The sequence below is a fragment of the Apus apus genome, chromosome 4 (assembly GCF_020740795.1).
Source record: "Apus apus isolate bApuApu2 chromosome 4, bApuApu2.pri.cur, whole genome shotgun sequence".
Lineage (NCBI taxonomy): Eukaryota > Metazoa > Chordata > Aves > Apodiformes > Apodidae > Apus > Apus apus.
In genome coordinates this window covers 38,607,554-38,629,061 of record NC_067285.1, presented here as the reverse complement: position 1 = coordinate 38,629,061, position 21,508 = coordinate 38,607,554, and the positions used below count along the sequence as shown (strand labels likewise).

At 46.7% G+C, this 21,508-nt stretch overlaps 1 protein-coding gene across 2 annotated transcripts; it reads left to right on the top strand.

Moving 5' to 3' along the window:
* Positions 1-517: 517 nt before the first annotated feature.
* SCARB2 (scavenger receptor class B member 2) lies at positions 518-21,193 on the top strand. Of its 2 annotated transcripts, XM_051619822.1 has the most exons (13): positions 518-740; positions 7,329-7,486; positions 10,106-10,253; positions 11,805-11,993; positions 12,624-12,715; positions 13,343-13,462; positions 14,378-14,556; positions 15,087-15,205; positions 16,707-16,780; positions 17,755-17,806; positions 18,452-18,610; positions 18,747-18,817; positions 20,121-21,193. In XM_051619822.1, the coding sequence occupies exons 1-12, from the start codon at positions 624-626 to the stop codon at positions 18,774-18,776; spliced, it is 1,437 nt and encodes a 478-aa protein (XP_051475782.1). In that variant the 5' UTR covers positions 518-623; the 3' UTR covers positions 18,777-18,817; positions 20,121-21,193. The 2 variants fall into 2 exon arrangements, with proteins under 2 accessions (XP_051475782.1, XP_051475781.1); XM_051619821.1 differs by lacking the exon at positions 18,747-18,817.
* Positions 21,194-21,508: the final 315 nt, after the last annotated feature.

The window sequence follows — 21,508 nt, the reverse complement described above, 5'->3', positions numbered from 1 at the left end:
CTTTCCCCGTTGCCCCTAATTTCACCTGATGGGTCGTATTGGGATTATTCCGTAGGCATCCCTCACACGGTTGGGAGCCCTGTTTTACGGCAGGCTGTAAACTCCTGGCCACTGTGTTCCGGTTTAACGCTTGATACAGGGCATCGGCTCCCCAGGGAGTCTTTTTGTACATTCAGCAAACGCTAGAGCCCGCAATAAATTGGGTGGTGCCACTCAGCGACCGTCTGGCAGCGCACCGTCCCCTCTCCCGGGGCAGTGCACGGTCCCAGCCCGCTGCACGGAGCAAGGGCCGGGCTGACAAGCCCTCCCTGCCCCGGGAGAGCCGCGCTGCCTCCGGGCTGCCGAGAGAGCCGGTTCCGCAGCGAGGCGAGGCGGGAGGCGACTCCTCCCTGCCCGACGGCGGCTCCTCCCCGCTATTCCCGGCTCCTCCCGGCTCCTCCCGCTTCCTCCCGGCTCCTCCCGCTTCCTCCCGGCTCCTCCCGGCTCCTCCCGGCCCCTGGGCGGGGAGAAGGGCTCGCCCGCCCGCCCGCGGAGCCCGGCCCCGAGGCTGCTGGCGGCCGTGGCGCTGCCTGGTCCGGCCCTTCCCAGCAGCAGCAGCAGCAGCAGCAGCAGCAGCCATAGCCATGAAGTCGCTGTGCCTCGTCACCGCGGGGGTCCTGGCCATGACGCTGCTCATCGCCAGCATCTCCTTGCTGGTGGCACACGTCTTCCAGACAGTGGTGGACCTCCAGGTGAAGCAGGTGAGAGCACGGGCAAGATTCCCACGCCCCTTCCCGATCCCCCCCGACCGGTTTATTCCCTCTCAAAACAAGGCCGGGAGGGAAGGGGTTGGCGGGCGGTGCTTTCTGGCTCCCTCCTGGTGCCAGCTGCAGCCGGGGGAGGGCTGGAGAATCCCAGGGCAGTGAAACCCCCTGCCCTGCACCAGCCAGCGGGGCTGGGGCTCAGGATGGAGCTCAGGCTGCACGGGGCCTGGACTGGATGGAAATCGAGGAAATAGGAGTGAAAAGGAGTTCTCTCGAGGCAGCTTTACTGATGCTGCAGTAGGAGCTGCGGTTGGGAGCCCTCTCCAGAGCAGCAGCGCAGGAGGTGAGGCAGGGGCACCTAATGCAGCCCTTCTGTTTTGCCATCCCTAGCACCGATTCCTTGCAGCTTTCAGGCAGCAGCGTGTTCTGCTGCTCCATTTGCTGCTGCCGCCTCTGGAGCACAGCCAGAGGTGCTCTGGGGATGAAACACGTGGTGGTTTCTCAGCCTGGGCGATGACAGCGAGTTATTGCACCCTGTTGTTAAAGGCTGCTTGTAGCATCCTTCGTGGAGACCCATCCTGGCACTGCTATGAATGTTTTGCCTGTTCATGGCCTGCCTAAGCCTTTGTTCCTCTCTCATGCTGGCTCTTTGCCTTTATCCAGAGGTCCAGTGAGAAAGGTCAACTGCGTTCGTGTTAGTAACTCCCACACATAACCAGAGAAACAACTGCTCACCAGCTGTTTGCCTTATGAAAACGTCTGTGAAATGTGTAAATGAATAATTATTTATCTACCTAGTCTGAGGAATATCACCCTCTCTGTTGTTCTGACAGAGAGGCCAAGAGTGCTAACAAGTGAAGTGACTTGACCACGGCTGTTTTCTTAACTGGTGGCCAAAGTCTGCTGATGCCCTGTGATGATCCCAAACCAGTGTACTGTTCTTTTCTTTGGGGTATTGACAGAGAGCATTTCCTGACATAGCAGCTGTATTGTCTTCACTTAAATCAGTTTGGCTTAGTGAGCACAATTTTCAGGTGGCAATTAGCTTAAAGCAAGTTGTGGCACTGTGAGGTGTGCCTGTAAACTCCAGGGGACAGCCAAAAAAAAAATAAAAGGCTGCCATAGGACCAGCTGAGGTGCAGCCTGCCAGTGTGTCAGCTGCTCTTCAGGAGCTGCTGGTAGAGCTACTCTGGCAGCGTGTGCTCTCAGGTACATGCCTCTGCTACACTGGGGTGCAGGATGGTTTGTCCTGAAGTCATTTGATGGCCAGCTCATACCTTTTGGAGGCAGTCTGACAGCCAGGTGTGTTGTGTTGTGAGTGTTCACGTATGCAAAGTTGCATGCAAAGCAAGCTAGTACAGTGCATTGGCATGTGCAGTTCCATCTACCCCGATCTCACGTCTCCCTGGAGAGGAGTCTCTCATCCTCTACATCACAGCACAGGGGCTAGTTTCAAGTCTACCTCGTGCCCTTATCAAAAGAGCAGTAACGTAAAAAAAAAAAAAAATGGCTTGGTGGGAGAGTTAGGATTGTCAGGAATTAGGTGTGATCCTATTATCTCTTAGCTACATGCTCCTTACCTTCATGGGTCATTATGTAAGAGTGAGTTGGTATTCCCTCAAGCAGGATAAGGTTTCCAGGGCTGTCTTTTCCTGCTTACTGCTCCTCAGCTCGTGCTGCTGCACATCTAGATGGCACAGCATCAAGGGTCCTGCTCCCCGTGCCAGCCATTGGCTCTCTCCTGGCCTTCTCCAGGAGCCACATGCACCAACTGTGGAAGGACAGCTTTTGGCTCCAGAGCAGTGTACTCCCATTCACTCTGCTGATTCAGCTGCTTTCCACACGTGCTTGGTCCCATGTGAGCTTCTTCTCATTTGTGTGTAGTCTAGAAAGTTGCTCCCCTCTTGTGTAACCATGGATGCAGCTTAGAATATCTTGTGCAAATAGTCAAATTTCAATTTGCCTTTGGAATGTGGCAAGACTAGAGCTTTTCCAGCTCTCTGTGGTCCAGGGCATTTGACATGAAGTGTCTCTGTGCTCTGGCCCTTCTTTAACCTCCTCAACCTCGCTGTCACTGGAAGAGCTACAGAAGGGGCAGGAGGTCGCCCTTAAGACAGGTAGTTCATGCTCCTTTGAGGACTTTGCAGCAGGCCTGAAACAGGGTTGCCTTGCAGTGAAGAGCTGTCTTTGCAGTATCAGATACAGCTGAAATGAAAGGCTGCATTTTGGTGCATCTGAAGCACCTGTATGTCCAAACTCGGACCTGTGAACCACTGAGGATGGCTTTCAGTGGGAAGGCTGCATCCTTGCAAGCCAAAGGCAGGGTTCTTGGATACAGAGGGTGTGTGGGAAGAGTGGGGAATGCAGCAGGCCTGGGAGAACTCCAGGCTGGAGACTTCACATCCCCTTGAAAATCAGCAGGCAGATGTTGTAGGGACAAGGACCATAGATGCACCTTTCCTGGAAAGTGTTCATATCCTGTCAACTTACTCTCCGTCTTATTTCCCAGACTTACTGGCTTTGTGTGAATTAACATGCCATGCCTGATCAGACTGTCTAACTCACTCAGTACCTGTTTGTTGTCAGGGTCAAGCACCTGAAGCTCCATCCAATAAGGGCAAAAAAACTGCAATGGAGAAGAAAAAATTAGCTGCCCACAGGAGAGAGGTGTTCCAAGCTGCTGGCAGTGTTCACCTCACGCTGTGTGTTGGCTGTGTGGTTATGTATTTTATTGCCATAAGCATGCAGTTTATGAAAAAGCAGCCCTTGATCTATGCACCTAATTCCAAATTTGGGCAATCAATCCTCTCCCTCAAGTGTTTTCTTTATGCCCCCTTCCTTACAGTGGTAATTTTAGAAAATTCATAACCCCTTGAAATTTCACTGGACTTCTGTTGCCAGCCATCTCTAGAGCTGGATTGACTGGAGTGTTTAGGACCCTAAAGGACAGGGAAGATATTTTGTTCCTTCACTTAATTTATGTCTTGATCTTTTGTTGTTGTTGTGGAACACTTAGAGCTCTCAACACAGTTTTGTGGGAGGGTTTAGGTGAAATATCAGTTGAGATGCTCCATTTGAGCAGACCATTCCCAAGGGGCAGGGTCAGAGAAGTCTGCTCATGTTGGGCTGAAAGCCTACCCTATCACTTGTCTTAAAAGTTGCGAAGTTCACAGATGAACACATAAAACTGTCTTGGAATTAGAACATTTTGCAGCTTCTGAGGAAGAAAAAGAAATTTAATTTTCTGTGCAGATTCCAAAAATGCTCAGTAGCATTTCCCACCGCCACCATCACTGCCAGAAACAGTTACATTTCATTTCCTTTGTGTGAAGTGTGGTCAAGGCAAGAAAACAGTAAAGAGTGAGACAGCTGCAAAGGCAGGACTGGCATGATAAAGTCAGTGGGAGGTATGCTTTGGTACACTTGAAATGGGTGTGGACTCCACATGGGAAGGAGAACCCTTGCTCTGCTGCTGCGTGAAGACAGATCACGTTGTTCACTGGTTTGAGGCTGGGATCTTGCAGGAGTTGCAACCTTGCATCTCTGAGACAGGATCTCTGAGCTTGAGGCCTCTCTAGGCTGCAGCCTGCAGGACTAGAGTCTGACAGGTGTTTTCTGAGGAGTTGAAGTTGTGTCTCTTGTTCTTGCATGTAAATGTATCAAGAGGAAAGGTCTCATTCTCTGGCCTTACCCAGTGCAGCAGCAATAACTGAGTGGAGCTGTATCTTTCACATAGCTTAGATTAAAGAGCAGTGCAATGAGCTAATATCTCAAAGCCCGCCCAACCTAGGAGGGGACACAAGCTCTGGCAACAAACCAAGCAGTCCCAGTCATGTAATGTCAGGTCCTGCTCTGGTGAAGGAGAAGGTCATCAGAGCTAAACTTGAATACCATCAGCTGAGGGACATGGACATATGTTTTGCTCAAAAAATACCTGCTTATATTTTTCTCTCAGGTCCAGGCTGTGTAATATCATGTGAGAGACCCAAATATCCCTGGTAACATTTGGTGAAAAAGAGAAGAAAAGAACTTAACTGTATTCTGTTATTTGAGAGTTTCACGGGAGTCTGTCTAAATCCAGTGCAGAAGTTAATTAATCTGGGTTTACAACTGGTGCTGTCACTGCACAGAGCTATAAATAGACATGTAATTTCTATGGGAAATACAAATGGTGTCATGCAGGTCCAGGAAAAAAAGTCACCAGATGACTTGGTTTCACTACCCTTTTGCTCTCTAGCCCATTTTCAAAGTCTCAAGGGCCTGTACATAAACCAACCTGCCTGAACAAAGCTCCTTAATTTCTTTTTTGTTAATCTTCGCCTGTAATTTGGTGCAAATGTGTATATAGAGAGTGTGGTAGAAACCTGTGTTATGTCTAGCAACACTGCATCAAATTTGGGAGCTTCCTCATTTTGTTTAGCTCAGGAGAGGGAGACAGGGGACATGACATATCGTAGAGGTGATCCCTCTGTCAGAAAGGAGGGACTGGAGCCTGAAACTGGCATGAATATGACCACAGTGCATTTGCTTTTTTTTGAACATTGCACACTTAGACTGAGTTGCCCTGAATATGAGAGGTATTTGAGCAAGAGATAGGTGTACTGAAAAGGCTTAGTAGTTGTTAGGGAGCAGTTCAGATCCCTAGGTATGGATGGTTAAGGTCAAGACAGGCAATGGTTAAGCTGTTTATCAGTGTCAAGCTTGCACTTACTGTGTTTCTTGCATGTCAGAGATGTGAGTTTTATATGTCTTAGGAAGGGAGCAGACATCAATAGTGCACTACATCACCTCCTCTGAAATAATTTGACTTTGTATTGTGGTTAATTGCATATGGAGAAGAGCTGTCATGGTCACCTGTAGGTGTCCTAAATGCACTGCTGTCTCACTCCCAGCCCTTTATGATGGCCTCAGTGAAAAGGTATGCCTGACTCAGGGAGATTTTCTGTTTCTGATCCTACAAACCCAACTTCAGGAGGGCTCTGCCTGAATGCAGGGATCAGCCTCCTTGGCATAGATGACAAGAAAACAGGATCAAAAGTATTGGGCTGCATCTGAAATGGTACCTGCGAGGTGCTGGTGGTTCCAAAGAAATGCACCAAGCTCCTGAAGCATGTCCAAAACAGATGATTTTTTGTGATGTGACCAGAATATGGGGTTTGAAATTCTGCAAAGTGCTCCCAGCTGGGTTGGCTTTCATTGCTATTCAGCAGTGCTGCTGCCATTCCAAGCTCCTGCCAATAAGTTTTTCTTTGAAACAGTCTTCCCTTTATCTAATCATTCAAAATTACAATCTACAGGGAGAGAAAACAGCTCCTGGCTGGGAAGGCCAAGAGTGAGTCCGAAGACAACTGTGGCTGCTAAAGTTAAGACACCATGAACAGTACCCAAGAAATGGCAGCTGTCCAGTCTGCCCTGCTTTTGAGCTTGCACTTACAATATTTGACTTGTTTTCTCAGAAGAATAAAAAGAGCAAGTGTAGATGAGACCCATTTAGTTGCAAATTATTTCCCCCCTCCCCTACCTACAGGTGACAGGGTTTTCAAAGATAGTTTTCTTTGTGCTTTTTCCTGAAAATGCCAGTTGGCAAGCCAGATTTCTCTTTACTCTCACAGTAGTGGTACCAGTGTTATAACTATATGAAAAGCCTTGATTTTGGTGGTGTTGGTGGTGATGCTTTTACAGTTGGGGTGAATTTTACCTAAAAATAGAATGGTAATAAAATGAGGGGTTGAGACCTATATTCTATGTTTCTAATGCAGCTACATACAGGTATGGTTGTGACTTCCCTTCTAATGTGTTGATGCTGGTAGGTTGTGGAATTACTGACTCATTACTTAAGTGCTTCTGTCATAAAATAATGATTTATAGCTTTTCTTTGCTAGGTCCATGTTTTATTGGTTACAAAATGGACTGACAGTCCACGGATCTAGAGATGCATGTGCTCTCATTGCTGTAGGAAAATAAAGACAGGTGATGAAGATTCTTTAGTCAGAGACCTCAGAAAGGTACAGATCCCAGTATGCCTATGTGAGAGAACTTTCTGTCACTTGCATGTTTTCCTCACAGGCCACTGAAAAACAAAGCCTAATTCTTTTGGAGAAAGAGTCTCACAGCTGTCCTGGAGTCTTGACATTCTTAGACAAAGAAATGGTAAAGACAAGGGCTCTAAGCTTCTTTTCTGGCCTTGTTAGTCCTGAGAGGTCTTTCTAGGGACCTCTTGGCTTCCCATTGTTGAGTTCTGCTTTTATCTCCAGTGTTGGCATGTTTCGTGGTATCTTACACCAGGTGAGGATTTTGCTGACACAGCAGGATTGCTGAGGAATTCTGAACAATGTCAGGCAGAAAGGGTGTGTGGAAAGAACCCAACAAACGCTGGCCCCTCATCTGCAAGTCATTGTAACGTGTCTGTTCTTGTTGATATTTAATGAGATGCTTCCAAGTAAAAAATTCCTACAAACACCTGTAGACGTGAGGGCTCAAACTCCATTGCCTCTTCTTGTTTGAAGGGTACAGAATTCCTCTCTTTCCTATAAATATTGCACAGCATCTCTCATTAACAGCTGATCTGTCTTTCTCTTGTTTCAGGGAACAGTATTGAAAAATGGCACAGAAACCTTTGAAGCCTGGGAGGATCCTCCTCCACCAGTCTACATGCAGTTCTACTTTTTTAATGTGACAAATCCTTTGGAAGTGCTTCAAGGTGCTACTCCTCTGGTAGAGGAGATAGGGCCATACACCTACCGGTAGGACCCTTTCACTATCTTCAGCTTTCACTGTTATGTGTGAGGAAGCCAAAAAGTGGAATCCAGAACACTTGGGAGCCCATTCTAGAAAAAAACAACTAGCTGTTAATGTGTGAGTAAAAGTTTGGTGCATGGTCCTGCACCACCCAGGCAGCACAACTAGAGTGACACCTGGAGAACCTGCAGTCAGTTTCAGATTAAGCCAGTGACTTCTAGCAGATTTGGGGCAAGATTTTGCTTGTGTGCTGCTGTTTATCAGCTGCTGAACACAGAGGAGGTTGTTTGCATCCTGGCCTACTGCCTTGTGAGAGAAAAAAAAACAGTGACTGGTTGGGTGATGTTTGAGAGTCTGGGGCGAGGAGTGTTGCATAAAAGCATGATTCATGTTCCCTCAGAAATTAGTTCCCAGCTGAAGTTGCACAGTTCACATCAGTAAGAATGTACCCAGAAAACCAGTTAGAGGAGGTTACTACAGGGACCTTCCTCATCCAACCCTCACTATAAATCTACTTAGATTCAGACATGCTTACCATTTTTGCAGACAGCCAGCTTCCTAAGGCCACGTGCAGTGTTGGAGCTTAGCCAGCCTCTTTAACTCTCCTTCAGCATGACATGGCTACACACTGAACAGGCTGAGTCTGCTGCACATGGAGAGATTTTAAGTTCCCCTTAGAAATGGCTTTTCCTTTAGAGCTTCATTCTGCTCTGCTGTGTGCAGCAGTGTAAACCAGAAGCAGTCCTGTGCCAGGAAGCATGACAGTCTTCGAAGTCACGGAGGTATGCGAACCATGGCAAAAAGGTTGATTTCTCATTGTCAGTTTCACTTCTGGTCACAGTGGCCCAGTGCCTGCAGGAGTTGTCTGTCCCTCAGCTGCAAAGTGATCAGAATCTGGTTGTTAGTGTTTGAAAAAAATACTGTGCCATAAATGTAGAGCTTTTGTGGTAGCCTTGGTCTCAGCATTGCTTCACTCTCTGCCATTAGTCTTTTCCCAGTCTCCTCTGTATTTCTGTGCTGTGTCTGCTCAGCTCTGGCAGACCACACGTGGTGTTTTGGCAAAATACTTGGTGGAAGATAAGCCAGGAGAGCTGGAGAACAGACAGCTGTGCTTCCAAGCTCCCTCGCTTCTCTTTAGGGCTCTGTGGTATAATGCTGATATAAGCAGTGCGTGCTCTCTGTCAGGAAGATAAAAAGGGCCAGCTCTAGGTGTAAAAGGGCTCCATGAAACCACACTGGACCATGCTTTTCTGCCTCCTGACTCAATCCCCTTGGACATCTCTTTTTTTTCCCCCTTTTCTTAGCTCTGAGTGTCTTTCGGGTGTTGCACACAGCCTGGTGTGTGAAGCTGCACCTTGTCCATGGAAGAGCTGGGTGGGATGGAGAGGGCTGGTGGTGTGGCTGGTTGGCTTGGGCTGGGCTGGAGGGCTGGCCCAGCCTGGGGCTGGCTGGGAGGGAGCTGAGCCACCAGCCACCCAGGCTCTGCCAGAGCTGTTTCTGGTGGTGCCAGGGAGGGAGGCTGTGCCTTCAGTGCTGCATCTTCCAGTGGCTTCTGCCTTGTTTGGTGAGCCTGATCTTGACAGATCTGAACAGGATTATGTGGGCTGCGCTCTGATAGCAGGAAGAGGAGTTAGAAAGTTTCCCAGCAGGTTCTTTAATCCTTGCTGAGCTATCACGGCCGACTGTACCAGACTGTCAGCAGTGGGTGGGGGAAAAGAAGCATCTGGGAGGAGAGGGAGAAGGGAGGTATGTTGTAGACATACTGCATGCTGGAGCCAGAAAATAAATACTAAGTCTGTCTCACAGACCCTGTGTAGCAAAGCATTAAAGACTCAGTTTGGCACGTGGCAGAACACCTAGATGTGTTTCAGGACCATTAAGGCCTGACTTCCTCATCAGGTGGCATTTGATGTTTCTTGCCCCCATTGCACTTGTTTATCAGTAATCCTGAGTTTTATGCTGCTTGTGTGTGACTGCTTAGACAGTAACAGAAGCAACCTCCCAAGCCATGAGGGGTTCACTGCAAAAATTCAGTTGAATTTCCATTGTGTCCAGAATTCCTGCCTGAGAATTAAAGGGGAAGAGCTAAAATGAGGCTTTTGTGTGGTCCTGCCACATGTAAGCCCAGAAGTCTTGAGTGCAAAGTACTTTGAAGCCAGCAGAAAGATTCTGGTAGGTTTTCAGGCTAGGTTAATGAGACTTACATGAAACCTACGTCTTGTTCTGCCTGGGAGTGAATTTTTCCAGCAGCAAAGAGGCAAAAGTTTCATTTCCAAATTGCATTAAAGGACAATCCCATATATAGTTACTAAATCCTCCTGTTCTGTCTGAAATTGTTCTCTTTCCTTCAAGGTTTTTAAAAATGAGGCAAAAAAATATTAAGTGTAATTAACATGTGGGGTGTAATTTTTGGAAGCACCCTGTGGTGTCTGGTTCAGTGTACACTGACACAAAGGGGGGTTCTGCTGCTGACAATATCAGTAGCAAAAATGGATCTACTCCTAATGAACTGTACATCCCACCCTTTATATGCTTAAAGCAGTAGAATAGCCAGAAGTGAATTGCAATTAATGTTATGTGTAATTGTTTAACTTGATTAGAGAACAAACTCTCTCGTTTTTCAGAGAATACAGGCCAAGAGTGCACATTCAGTTTTTGGACAATGGTACCAAAGTGTCTGCTCTGAATCCAAAGACTTATGTGTTTGAACGTCAGAAATCAGTTGGAGACCCTGAAGTGGACCGGATTAGGACAGTTAATATCCCTGCAGTGGTGAGTTCTCTTCCATTGCTGCCTGGAAATCATCCTAACACACTTCATTACTAGCAGCTCGTTGCTTCAGACTCTCTGTCCCCTTGTGGTAGATAAATATGATTGAAGAATGAGAGAGGCAGCTTTTGTCTGGAGCAGATACCACCTTCAGTTTTGGTTTGGATTGTTGTGGGGTTTTTTGATTATAGAGTCATAGAATGGTTAAGGTTGGAAGGGACTTTAAAGATCATCAGGTTCCAGCCTCCCTGTGCCTCTGTAGCCTTAGTGCCTCCCTCTTGAGCTGAGAGCTGACACACAGTTCAGAGATGAGCAGACAAAAGGCTTGTTGGGCCTCTGTGAGTAAGTGAAAGTAGGGAATTAGTGATCTCAAATGCACAGGAGGAACTCTGACTTTTGAATGGAGGAGGTTTGGAATGCTTGGGGTTGTTTGTGTCAAAATTGCAGAAACTGCCTCCAAGGCTGCATCTCAAACTAGAGAAAAAATACATATAGCTACATCTGAATGAAAAGGTGCTTTCAGAAGAAAATTAAAGTTAAAACACGCACCCCCCCAAACTGTGTTAGGTGAAAGTGCTCTGCAGAGGTGTCACTTTGGTGGTTAGAGGCAGACCATTATTTTTGGTCTCAGACAGGGATAATGGGAGAACAAGCAGATCTAAAGCTGTCACACCTTCCAAAGGAAATTAGACTGTACTAAAAAACTTGTTTGCTGTGTATCTGAGCCTCTACTCCCTGTTCTAGTTTAACTGACTGTAATTACAGGGTACATTAATTTCTGCTCTCCCCCAAGTATTTTCACAAAGCACTGTCTGGTTTTATGAATGAATACATAATACAAATACACTGTACAGAGTAGTAGATAGGATTCAGCTTACTACAAGTTGCAAATCATATAGTCACAGTATTTACAATTCCTCCTGGGCATTTGAGTGATGGTAAATATTATCTCTTGTCCAGATTTTTGACTGTGATATACTGTAACAGGCAGTACTAGAAGAACTACAGCTTGGTTCACCCAAGGAATGTTCCCTTATTTTTGTTTTTCTCATAGAATATTCTGAATTGGAATGGACCCATGAGGATCATTGAGTCCAACTCCTGTCCCTGTGTAGGGCACCCCATGTTGTAAAATCACTTGTCAGCTGGCAGTGAAGTAAAAGTGTGAAATTGTTTGCATTTTGGAGAAATTTTGGCTCTCTTTTAAAAACCTAAACCACAACTTCCAGAGGGTGGAATTCATAGCTGTAATATGCTTGAGAAATTCGGACTGTTCAGAAAGTGATTTTTGCATGGCCTCAAGCTGCTTCAGGGGACGTTTAGGGTGGATATCAGGAAGCACTTCCTCATGGAGAGGGTGTTCAGACATAGGAATGGACTTTCTAGGGAAGTGGTGGAGGCACTGTCCCTGCATGTGTTCAAGGAAAGGCTGGATGTGGCACTTAGTGCCATGGTCTGGCTGTGCAGAGCTGAGATGGGTCTGTTTGTCTGCAGCTGGTATTGTTTATTCTACAGTAAATCTGACTGTTGCTCCCTTACCCCAATCCCTGGCAGACTGCGATGGAGTGGACCAGGTCAACCTCTCTTCAGTTTGCCACCGAGGTGCTGCTCCTTCTGTTCCAAGAATCCCTCTTCACTGTTCACACCGTTCATGAGTTGCTGTGGGGCTACAAAGACAAGCTCCTGTCAACCATTCATCTCCTGCATCCGGAGATAGACCCAGTGTTTGGCTTCTTTAATAAGGTAACTGGCATGCAGGGCTTCCTGATGCTTCAGGTGGGGAAGGATGACACTGCTGCAGGGTTTGGGCTGTCGTTGGCAGCCAGGTGAGGAGGATGGGCTGGGACTGAGGCCAGCAGGTAGGCTGCAGGGATAGGATTTTCCTAGGATGTTCCCTCTTCAGTTTGGCTGTACCTAGGCACTGGCTGGTAGCACAGTTGTGAGTGTTTTATCTGACTTCCCTTTCTCAGCTATGTAAACCACTCTGCTATTGCCTGGGCTCACTTGAATAACATGGGCTTGTTGAGTCCACTTGTGCAGACCACTAGACAAATTTCCTGACCAGTTTCCTCAGTAATTGATTGAAATTGCACATTATGGCTGTGCTGGAGCCACCACTGACTCCCACAGTGTTTCTGGTTGCATGTCATTTGGAGCTGTGGGGACTCCTTTCCTGGAGAATCTAGCCCAGTCACTTCCACCTCATTTGTATTCAAGGTGGAGTTTAATGAATTGCACTTACCTCAGGAGGAGTCCATCTCCTCGGGTGGATTTGAAGTGATGACAGCTTAACCTCCTGCCACCCTGTTGTAGCTACCAGCTGGTCATTAGAGAATGAGTGGAGTGATTAAAAATTCATGGATCTGTTTGCAGATGAATGGAACTGATGATGGAGAGTATGTTTTCCTAAGTGGCGACACAGACTACCTTAACTTCACAAGGATTGTGGAATGGAAAGGAAAAGAGTAAGTATTTCACTATGCTGTGGCCTTTGTCAAAATCTGCCCCTTTTCACATCTTGGATGAGCATTGTTTACCAAAAAAGGGTGGCAGCAGCTTTTTAGCAGCAACCCCCTTAGAATGTTGCTCTTTGTCACATAACTATGAAAGGAAGAAGCAGACTGGTGGGAATCCTCAACTCTGAATCCCTGACTGCCCCTCCACAGGGGTGACCCTCTCTCCACTTCCTCCTCTAGGACAGCCATCCCAGCCACCTGAGGGGCCAGTATTCCCACATCTACACAGCCAGTGTTCCCAGATACCACCCTTCTGTGCTGCTCTGCACCCAGAGCCAAGGCTGGGACATCTTGTGCCTGGTGAACTACCTGAAGCATCCCTCTCCCATTAAACAAAACATCTGTCAGCAATTACATAAATGGGAGGAACTCCTGCAGACATATTGCAGTTTGCCTGGCGCCAGTTTAAAGAGACCACAGATGCAATTTAAACCCATTTTAATCCCCTTTTTTTTGTTGGTGGAGCCAAGGCAAAGAGGACTTGGTACTCTACAGTTCTGATGCTCATTTGCTTAGACCATGAGCTGGCATCACCCAACCACTGCTCCCTCACTCTCTTTGCTTGGTTTTCTTCAGGTCTTTGAGCTGGTGGACAACAGAGACATGTAACATGATCAATGGAACAGATGGGACATCCTTTCACCCACTGATTAGCAAAGATGAGAACATTTACATCTTTTCTTCTGATTTCTGCAGGTAAGGAGCGGAAAACATCGCTCAAACTGTAAAGCACAGCATGTATGTCCATTCCTCTTGAGGTTTCATGCTAGGCTGGTGTTTTTCCTCCTGTGATTTTACGTAGCATGAGTGGTCTGCACTTATTCATGGAATGAAGTATCAGGGCATTACACCAAAAAACCCCCACAACTCAATCTGTATCAAGTTGAGGGTGTGGTGTTTCAAAATAAAGTGAAAAATTTGGAAGCTGACTGGAAAGGGAGAAAGACTGTCCTGCAAAACTAGTGATGGGGGGAATGGAAGGTTTTATATAAACCTTGCCTGAAGCTTATTTCTGTGCCCTTCTGTTTAGAGAACCCGGATTGCCCTCCTCAGAGATTCATGACTTGACAAATGCTGTTTGAAATGCAACAAGATGCAGAAATTCTTTGTGTTTCCTTCTTTATGTTCCACCTTGTCTCCTCCCCTGCCTGTTTCACTGTCTGTCAAGAACAAAACTGATCTGAAATTCTCTATTTAAATCAGTACAGATGTGTTTTACACTACATTTAGGACTTGCTGGATAGTTGTGTCTCCCATTACTGTGTTCCTTCTCTTGACCCTCTCCATATGTACCAGCTCTGTCTCACTCAACATGCAAGAGCAACATGGGGGCCAGAGTGACACCCTGAAGTGCCGAAGGCCAGCATCAGGGTCCCTGCAGCAACACAGCTGGCACACAATCATCTATTTGGTGCAGCAGCAGAATGATGAGATGTTATATCTGCTGATCAAAAGCCTATTAAATTACACACAGAAGATTGTTGGAGTGAGCTTAAACCAAGCCCCTAGCTGGCTGTAAACTCAAACAGGCATCAGCAAAGAGGCACCTGCTGCAGGTGTTGGTGTGTACTCCAGCCAAACAAATCCAGGCCTGGCTTTTCTGCCTTGCAGATCTCTCTACTTGGTGTATGACAGCTCAGGAACTGTTGCAGACATCCCAACCTACCGCTTCGTGCCCTCTGCTATGGTGTTTGCCAACACCACGGTCAACCCCGACAACGCCGGGTTCTGCGTGCCCCCTGGGAACTGCCCTGGCACTGGAGTCCTCAACGTCAGCATCTGCAAGCAGGGTATGTTACCAGGCAGAGGGAACAGGCATCAGTGGAGAACACGTTTCTCCTTTCTGTCTGAAATACATGAGGAGAGTTTAAGGCCTGCAGGGTTACAACTGGGCTCAGTGAAATTGACTGCCAACATCTGGTTGTAAAATGCAGCAGTTGTTGATGGGATGATCCTGTCAGGTGCTGTCTGCTCCAGCTGTGATTTAAATCAAGGAATCAGAGGGAAGTACCAGGATCCATCCTGAACAGCTTGGGCCTTGATCCTCTGCACTTATCCAGGCATCTGTTGCACCTGAGCAGCTGAATCAAAGCAGTGCAAGCATGCCAGCCTGTGACATGAAGCCATGCTGATGCTGCACAGGGAGAATTTGCTTGTTCTGGAGAGACAGAGAGTCAGAATGTTGATTCTGTAGCTCCAGAATGGACTTTTCCTTTCACTGTAAATGGCACACTGAGAAGAATTTTGAGGTCCTCAAAGACTTCCTCAAATCCTGCTCTGCATTTTTCAAGTGGTGACTTGTTATGTTTTCACATTCCAGGTGCTCCAATATTCATATCAGCTCCACATTTTTACCAAGCAGATCCAAAGTTTATAGAGGACATAGAAGGCATGCATCCAAAAAAGGAATATCATGAGACGTTTTTGGACATCAATCCTGTAAGTGCAGCCTTTTTTAAAGACAGCAAATCAATAAAGATTCAGAGGATGCTGGACTCGGTTTAGATAGCATGGAGCCATGAGGGGAGAGATTCAGGAGCCTGGGAATTGTGGCTTTCATGGAAATGTACAGAGTTGCTGGGATTCGCACCATGGAATGGCAGAAATAAAGGGAACTTGCAGCTGATGATCAGTGGTTTTGCACTTGTGGTTTTACCCCAGTAGGCAGCAAAGCACCACAAAAAATGTCAGGTTAACAAAAAAACCTCAGGTTGATAAAGATGCTTTAATGAGTAAAAAAAAAACAAACACGAGAAAAAGAAACTACGAGAAACAAAACCTAAGAAAAGCAAGTGATAGAAACAATTCCCAGTCCTCCAGCAGCAGCAGCCCTGGTAGACTTCCCCCTTAGTTTTTCATGGCTGAGCATGATGCCACATGGTATGGGATATCCCTTTGGCCAGTCTGAGTCAGCTGCCCTGTCTGTGTCCCCTCCCACCCCCCAGCCCACTCCCTGGCAGGGCAGTGTGAGAAGCAGCCTTAGGCTGTGCAAGCACTGCTCAGCAACAGTTAAAACATCAGTGTGTTACCAGCACTGTTTTCATCACAGTTCCAAAAGGTAGCCTGATACCAGCTACTCTGGAGAAAATTATTCTATCCCAGCAAAAAAACAATACAGCACTGATCTCTACATCTACACATGTGGTCAAGGGAAAGAGCAAAGCCATGACCTGCCCAGTTTATGGAACTCTGACTCACCAAGCTGGTATGTGTAGCTAAAGCAGGAGGCAGTGGCATCATGCCTCTCTTAAGGTCTAGTGCAGATACCTCTTGGTACCTGGTTTGGTGCCAGGTTCTTCCCCTGCTCCTACTTACCCATTTTTTTTGGTACTACTATAAAATGGGCTCTGCACTTCCCCCCCTCCCGCCAACTCTCCAGACTAAATTTTGCTACTGGAACGAGGAAAACATTCCTGTGCATCCAATTGCAGCTCCTACCGTAGTGCTGGCATGACAGTGGAAGAATTGTCATTTCTTGTGCTCGTTATCTCTCTGGCCACACATTCCCATGGCCTGTGCTCAGCACCTGCCTTTCAGCCTTTAGCAAGACAGGTTTCTCTTGTGGCTGAGATTGCTGAGTTTCTGCCACAGACAAAGCAGAGCAAACAGCTGTAGGTGGTGGCCTTTTCCAGAAGTACAGCTGGATCTGGAAGAAAGGGAATCTCTGTGGAGCCCAGGTGTAGGTTTGTGCAGCACAGCATGTGGCACCCTCCTCTCTGTCACAGCCTCCTCACATCTCCTTAAGTAAGAGGCCCACTGGAATGTAAGTGTGTGAGTTACGGGAGTATCTTGGTGAAGCAAAATAAATAACAACAATAATTCGATCTTGTCTTGCCTTGTGAAGTCCACACCAGTGTAAATCTTAGGTTTTATTCTCCCAGTTCCCTTTGTTTCATGTTTACTCTTTGTTGTTTTGACACTGATTTATTTTATTCCCCAGCTGACAGGGCTTGTCCTGCAGGCAGCCAAGCGGATGCAAATCAACGTTCATGTCAGAAAGTTGCCAGAATTTTTGTAAGTGTTCTCTGCTGCCCCTCAGACCTCTCATACCCGATTTGATACTCCAAATTAATTTGTCTGCAGTGTTCAGATGGAACATTGGGTGGAGAGAGCAAGGAGGGAGGGCACATTTCATCAGCTGGAGGGAAGTGCCTTGCCTGTGACTGCCTTGGTATGATAAATCTTTGTACTGCAACTTTGGCAGTCAGCACAGCCCTACAAATGGGAACAGTGTACAAACCCAAGTGACGTGGAAGTAAAACGCCCCATTTCTTCTTTGCTGCAAGTGGATTCTCCCTGGCTTTCTGGGTGTTGCAGTTTGAGGGGGATGTCCCCAAACTGCAGCTCAGTTGTGCAGAAATACCATTCCCTTCATCTTGGGTCTTTCTGGCACGTTGATTTACTCATTGCTTCTTCCTCCTCAGCTGTTGAGCTGATGTGTATTGGCACCACTTTGCTTTGTATTGCAACTGAAAATGTATTTTCCCTCCCCAGTCCTCAAGAGAGAGCTGGTGATGTTTCTTCAGAGTAGCACCACCTTGTTTCCTAGTGCCTAGCAGCTGTTACAGTAGCACAACTTATGACTAAGCTGTTACTTCATTTGGGCCAAAAGCTGAGGGGTTTTCGCTGCTTCACGCATGTTGCTTGGACAATAGCTTCTATGTTTTACAAATATGAGTAACCTTCAACATCAGCTTAGCTTAGCATTCCTGCTGACTGGCACAAATCTATCCTTCAGTCAGTTATTAATGAGCTTGCTATGGATCCCTCTCTTTCTCTCCCCACCAAGTCCCAAAACAGAATTTCATCTTCATCTTGGAGATTGCTCTACTTCAGTAGAGAAGTGAAAATGCACAGTAAGAAGGAACAGCCCAGAGGTTTTTTAGGGACACTCTGCTCATTCATTGTACTATTATAATGTCTTCAAAACTCTCAGGAGGTTTAAAAGTTACAAAACTGTAATTTTTAATTGTTTTTTTTTTGCACAGTGAAACAGGCAACATCCGAACACTGGTTTTCCCAGTGATGTATATAAACGAGGTAAATGTTTTTATTTATTTGCAGCATTGTGCTATGTTTGTGCTTGCAGAAATACTGTCTTTGAGCTAACCAGAAAAGAAAATGCTGTTTTTCTTGGTTTATACAGTGATAGGTAGGAAGCTGTTGCTTTTTCTTAACTAACGTCCTTCTGTGGCGTGTTGACTGTAGCATTACAGCCCTGCAAAACACTCTCCACCAGACACTGCTTTGGATTTCAGAGGTATTGGCCATGAGGAATAGAGCTGCTCAGATGAGGAGGCAAGAGTTCACCAGATCACATCTCTTTTTTTTTTAGTAGTCTTTTGTGAATATTCCTAGGCTGGAGTTGGATCACTGAATTTGTTGGGTTCAGGAGGGAGGAGACTAGGGAACTAGTTTCAATGATGTACACCATTATTCCAGGCTTATATTATTCCAGAGTTAAAAATCACTGCTTTCTTTTGATATGCAGAGTAGATGATCCCTCTGGCCACACAAGGAGAGCTAAAAGTTCTTAGAGGGAAAGTGTATCAAAAAGCAGTGAAGCAGAGGTGGGCAGTTGTAGGAGGGTTGTTTTCCTCCCCTTCCCTTGCCAAAAGTAAAGCAGTCCTAATATAAAGGAAAAACAGAAATAAACTTGTTTTTTTCAATCTCTCTCTTCTCCAGAGTGTTCTGATTGATGAAGTATCTGCCAGCAAACTCAAACATGTCCTGCTGGAAGCCAGTGTTGTGACTGGAATCCCCTTCATAATCATGGCTCTAGGAATTGTTTCTGGGATTATTTTTGTTGTGCTCGTGTGCAGGTCCCGAGGGATAAGTGAAGAGGTAAACAGCAAGTGACTTTGACCTTGCTTACTGTGCACCTGCCTGTATTTGATTTTCTTCTTGTTGATTTTTACCTGTTCAGTGTCTTTCTGCACACATTTTTATTTGTTGTTTTTGTTTAAAATGACCTTTCTAGGGAGGGGAAGTTTTAATAGACTCAGAATAAACGCACCAAAACAAAGGAATGGAGCTCATATAAGAAACATGGTAAGACAGGTTGCATCTTCTGTGCCTAATTCCCTTGCCTGGCTAGAGAACCCTGCAGGATAAGATGCAGAAGTCCACCTTATTTGATGGACAGAGACAATCTGACAGTGTTCTCAGTAGGAACAATTGTCCTGTGCCAGTTGATTACCTCACAGAATCCTAATAAAAATTTATGACCAAAGATCAGCTGAATTTTACAGACAACAGCCTGCAGGAGTTTCATCCAGACAGGACTAGTTTCTATGTCTATTTCTGGAAAGTTCTGTCACAAAATGACTTCTGGCATTTTAAGGTTGCTTATCACCTTGAGAGCTGATGCCAAAATGTCACTCTAATAGGCAAGGCAGTTGGGTCCAGATGAGACAGACTACAGATCCTGTGGTTAGAGAAATGGTCTGGGTTCTCTAGTAGGCTGTGTTCTCCTTGTAGTTGCAGTGGTCTTAGTGTGGTCTTGCTTGTGTGGTCTTTCCTGAGTCCCTTCTAACAGTGTGAGCAAGGACCCTTACACCTACCTCCAGAGCACCCAGCCACACCCTGCGTGTGCTTTGTCTCAGTGAGACCCATTGCTGTCACATCTCCAGTGGGACTGACAGGGGTGGCAGCAGCAGTGGCACTGGTGGGGAGGTCTGCAGCCTCCTTTCCCCCAGCTCTGGCTTTGGGCAGCCTGTACTTGGCCCTCTTGGCTTCACTCTTCGTTTTCTCGCTGGGTTCCCACCCAGGAAGCCTTTCATGAGCAGATGCTCTCAAGACTGTACTTAAGGTTCCTCTACAGGAGAGCCTGGTGCTTCTTCCCTGAAGCTCTGGAGCCTGCTTGTGTTATTGCCAGCTAGGCAGCCTGAACTGCCCCATTGCCTGAGGCCCCTGTCCCCAGCATTCCTGCCCCACCCTACATGTGTAGCTTCATACCAGCTCTCCTGGATCTTCCTCAACACTGCACAGGGATTCAAATGACAAAGGGTCACCTGCATTCCATGTTTTCTCTGCATTGCTTTTGTTGCTTTTCCTGCAGACAAAAGCAGTTCAGCAGTTACTGCTCCCCTTGTGATCCCCCTCCCACCAAGGGGGTTGTGGCCTTCCATCATCTGTAAGGTCCCACAGTGAGCCTGAGGTCCCTGCCCATGCTGCCATCCACCCTCTGGCACTATTTTAGTGCAGTGCTGGTTCTCTGACAGAAAATTGTACTTGGAAGTAGGAGCCAGTAGCTTTTTCCTTTCCTGATTGGAGTCTGGTCAACCCAGCTTCCCTGCTGTGGAACCTCCCCGATGTGCCTCATGTAACTTGAGGGTGTTGTGATTTCTTTCAGGGTACTGAAGATGAAAGATCCCCACTCATCAGGACATCTTAGTAGATTTTCTTTAACATGTGAGCTTGGAGAATAACCTAGTAGAGCTGACCTAATACCAACTACCACTACCCAGCGTTGTCCACTGTGGAGAAACAATCGTGCCAAGCGTAACTTTTGGTGGTGTAGAGATGGAAGAGAATCTCCACTGTCACCACAGGAGGAGACTTTTCTTACCAGCTAAGTTACAACTTCAAAACTACAGTTTAAAGCTGCTTGAGATGCTGCTTTTTCCAACCCTGCACTCTCTTTGCACCTGCACTGACAGCCCTAGATGTTCATAACCACGATACCGGCGGCAAGGAAGCGGCCTGATTCCCTGCAGGAAGGACAACGGGTCAGATTTGGAAGTGGCCTTCAGGAGTGTGGGCTGTGAAGCACCTTCTGGAAGCCCAGCAGGCTCCTGCATGGCCCAGGAACAATGGGCAGCTTTGCTGTAGGCCTGGTGTTGGCTTTTCTGCCCAGCATTGTCCTCTCCTTCTTACCAGTGTGCACTGACTGCTCCTTAGTGATGCCCTTGGTCGTTTCACAGCACTGATTGGTACAACTAACCCAAAGCACTGAGTGAAACTTTAAGCATCTGTAGTTACCAGGTAAAAAGAAGCCCACGATTTGAAATGCTTTTCCTTACAGACGTCTTGACTGTTCTAACTCTGCACAGCATCCCCATTGCATGTTAGCAGTGCGTTTGTCCTTAAGGTTTGGGGTTTTTTTCTTCAGCTTAAAAAACAAAACACAACCCAGCATTGTTCTTGGTGGTGGAGGGTACAAAACGGTTCAGTGTGAGTCCAGACTTGGCTGTGCCTGTGTGAGTTGGAAGCACAACCTCCATGTCACGGTGTGAACGGGGCCATGGGAAGTCATAACACTTTTTTTACTTGTCAAGTAGAAACTTGTTATAAAAATCACAGAAGTATTTTTTTCCCCCAATTAAAAGAATATTCTCCTTGAGAAGTGTTTCCATTGGGTCTAGAGAGTGAAACCTATTTTTAAAATGTATTACTGTCTTCTAAATAGAGGCGTTGGTTTTTGCATTGCTTTGGTTTGGGTTTGGTTTTTTTTCCTAGCTGGTGATTTCTTCTACAGTTCTGTTCATCTGGAGCCAGCTCTAACCAGAAAGTTTCATGGCGATTGCAGTGATTTATGATCTGTATTAGCTGAAAGCATCTGCCACAGTGTTGCAGTTGCAGCTTTGCCTTCTTCAGAAGGGTAGAGCTGGTCTGCACCGGGGCAGGAGGTCTCTGGTTGGACATTTGCCTGCCTGTCGCCTTGAGAACTGCAAGCCCAGGGAAGGAGAAGCTCATCACAGGTTTCTCCAGTCGGTCCTGGCACCGGAGCTGTTCTGGAGC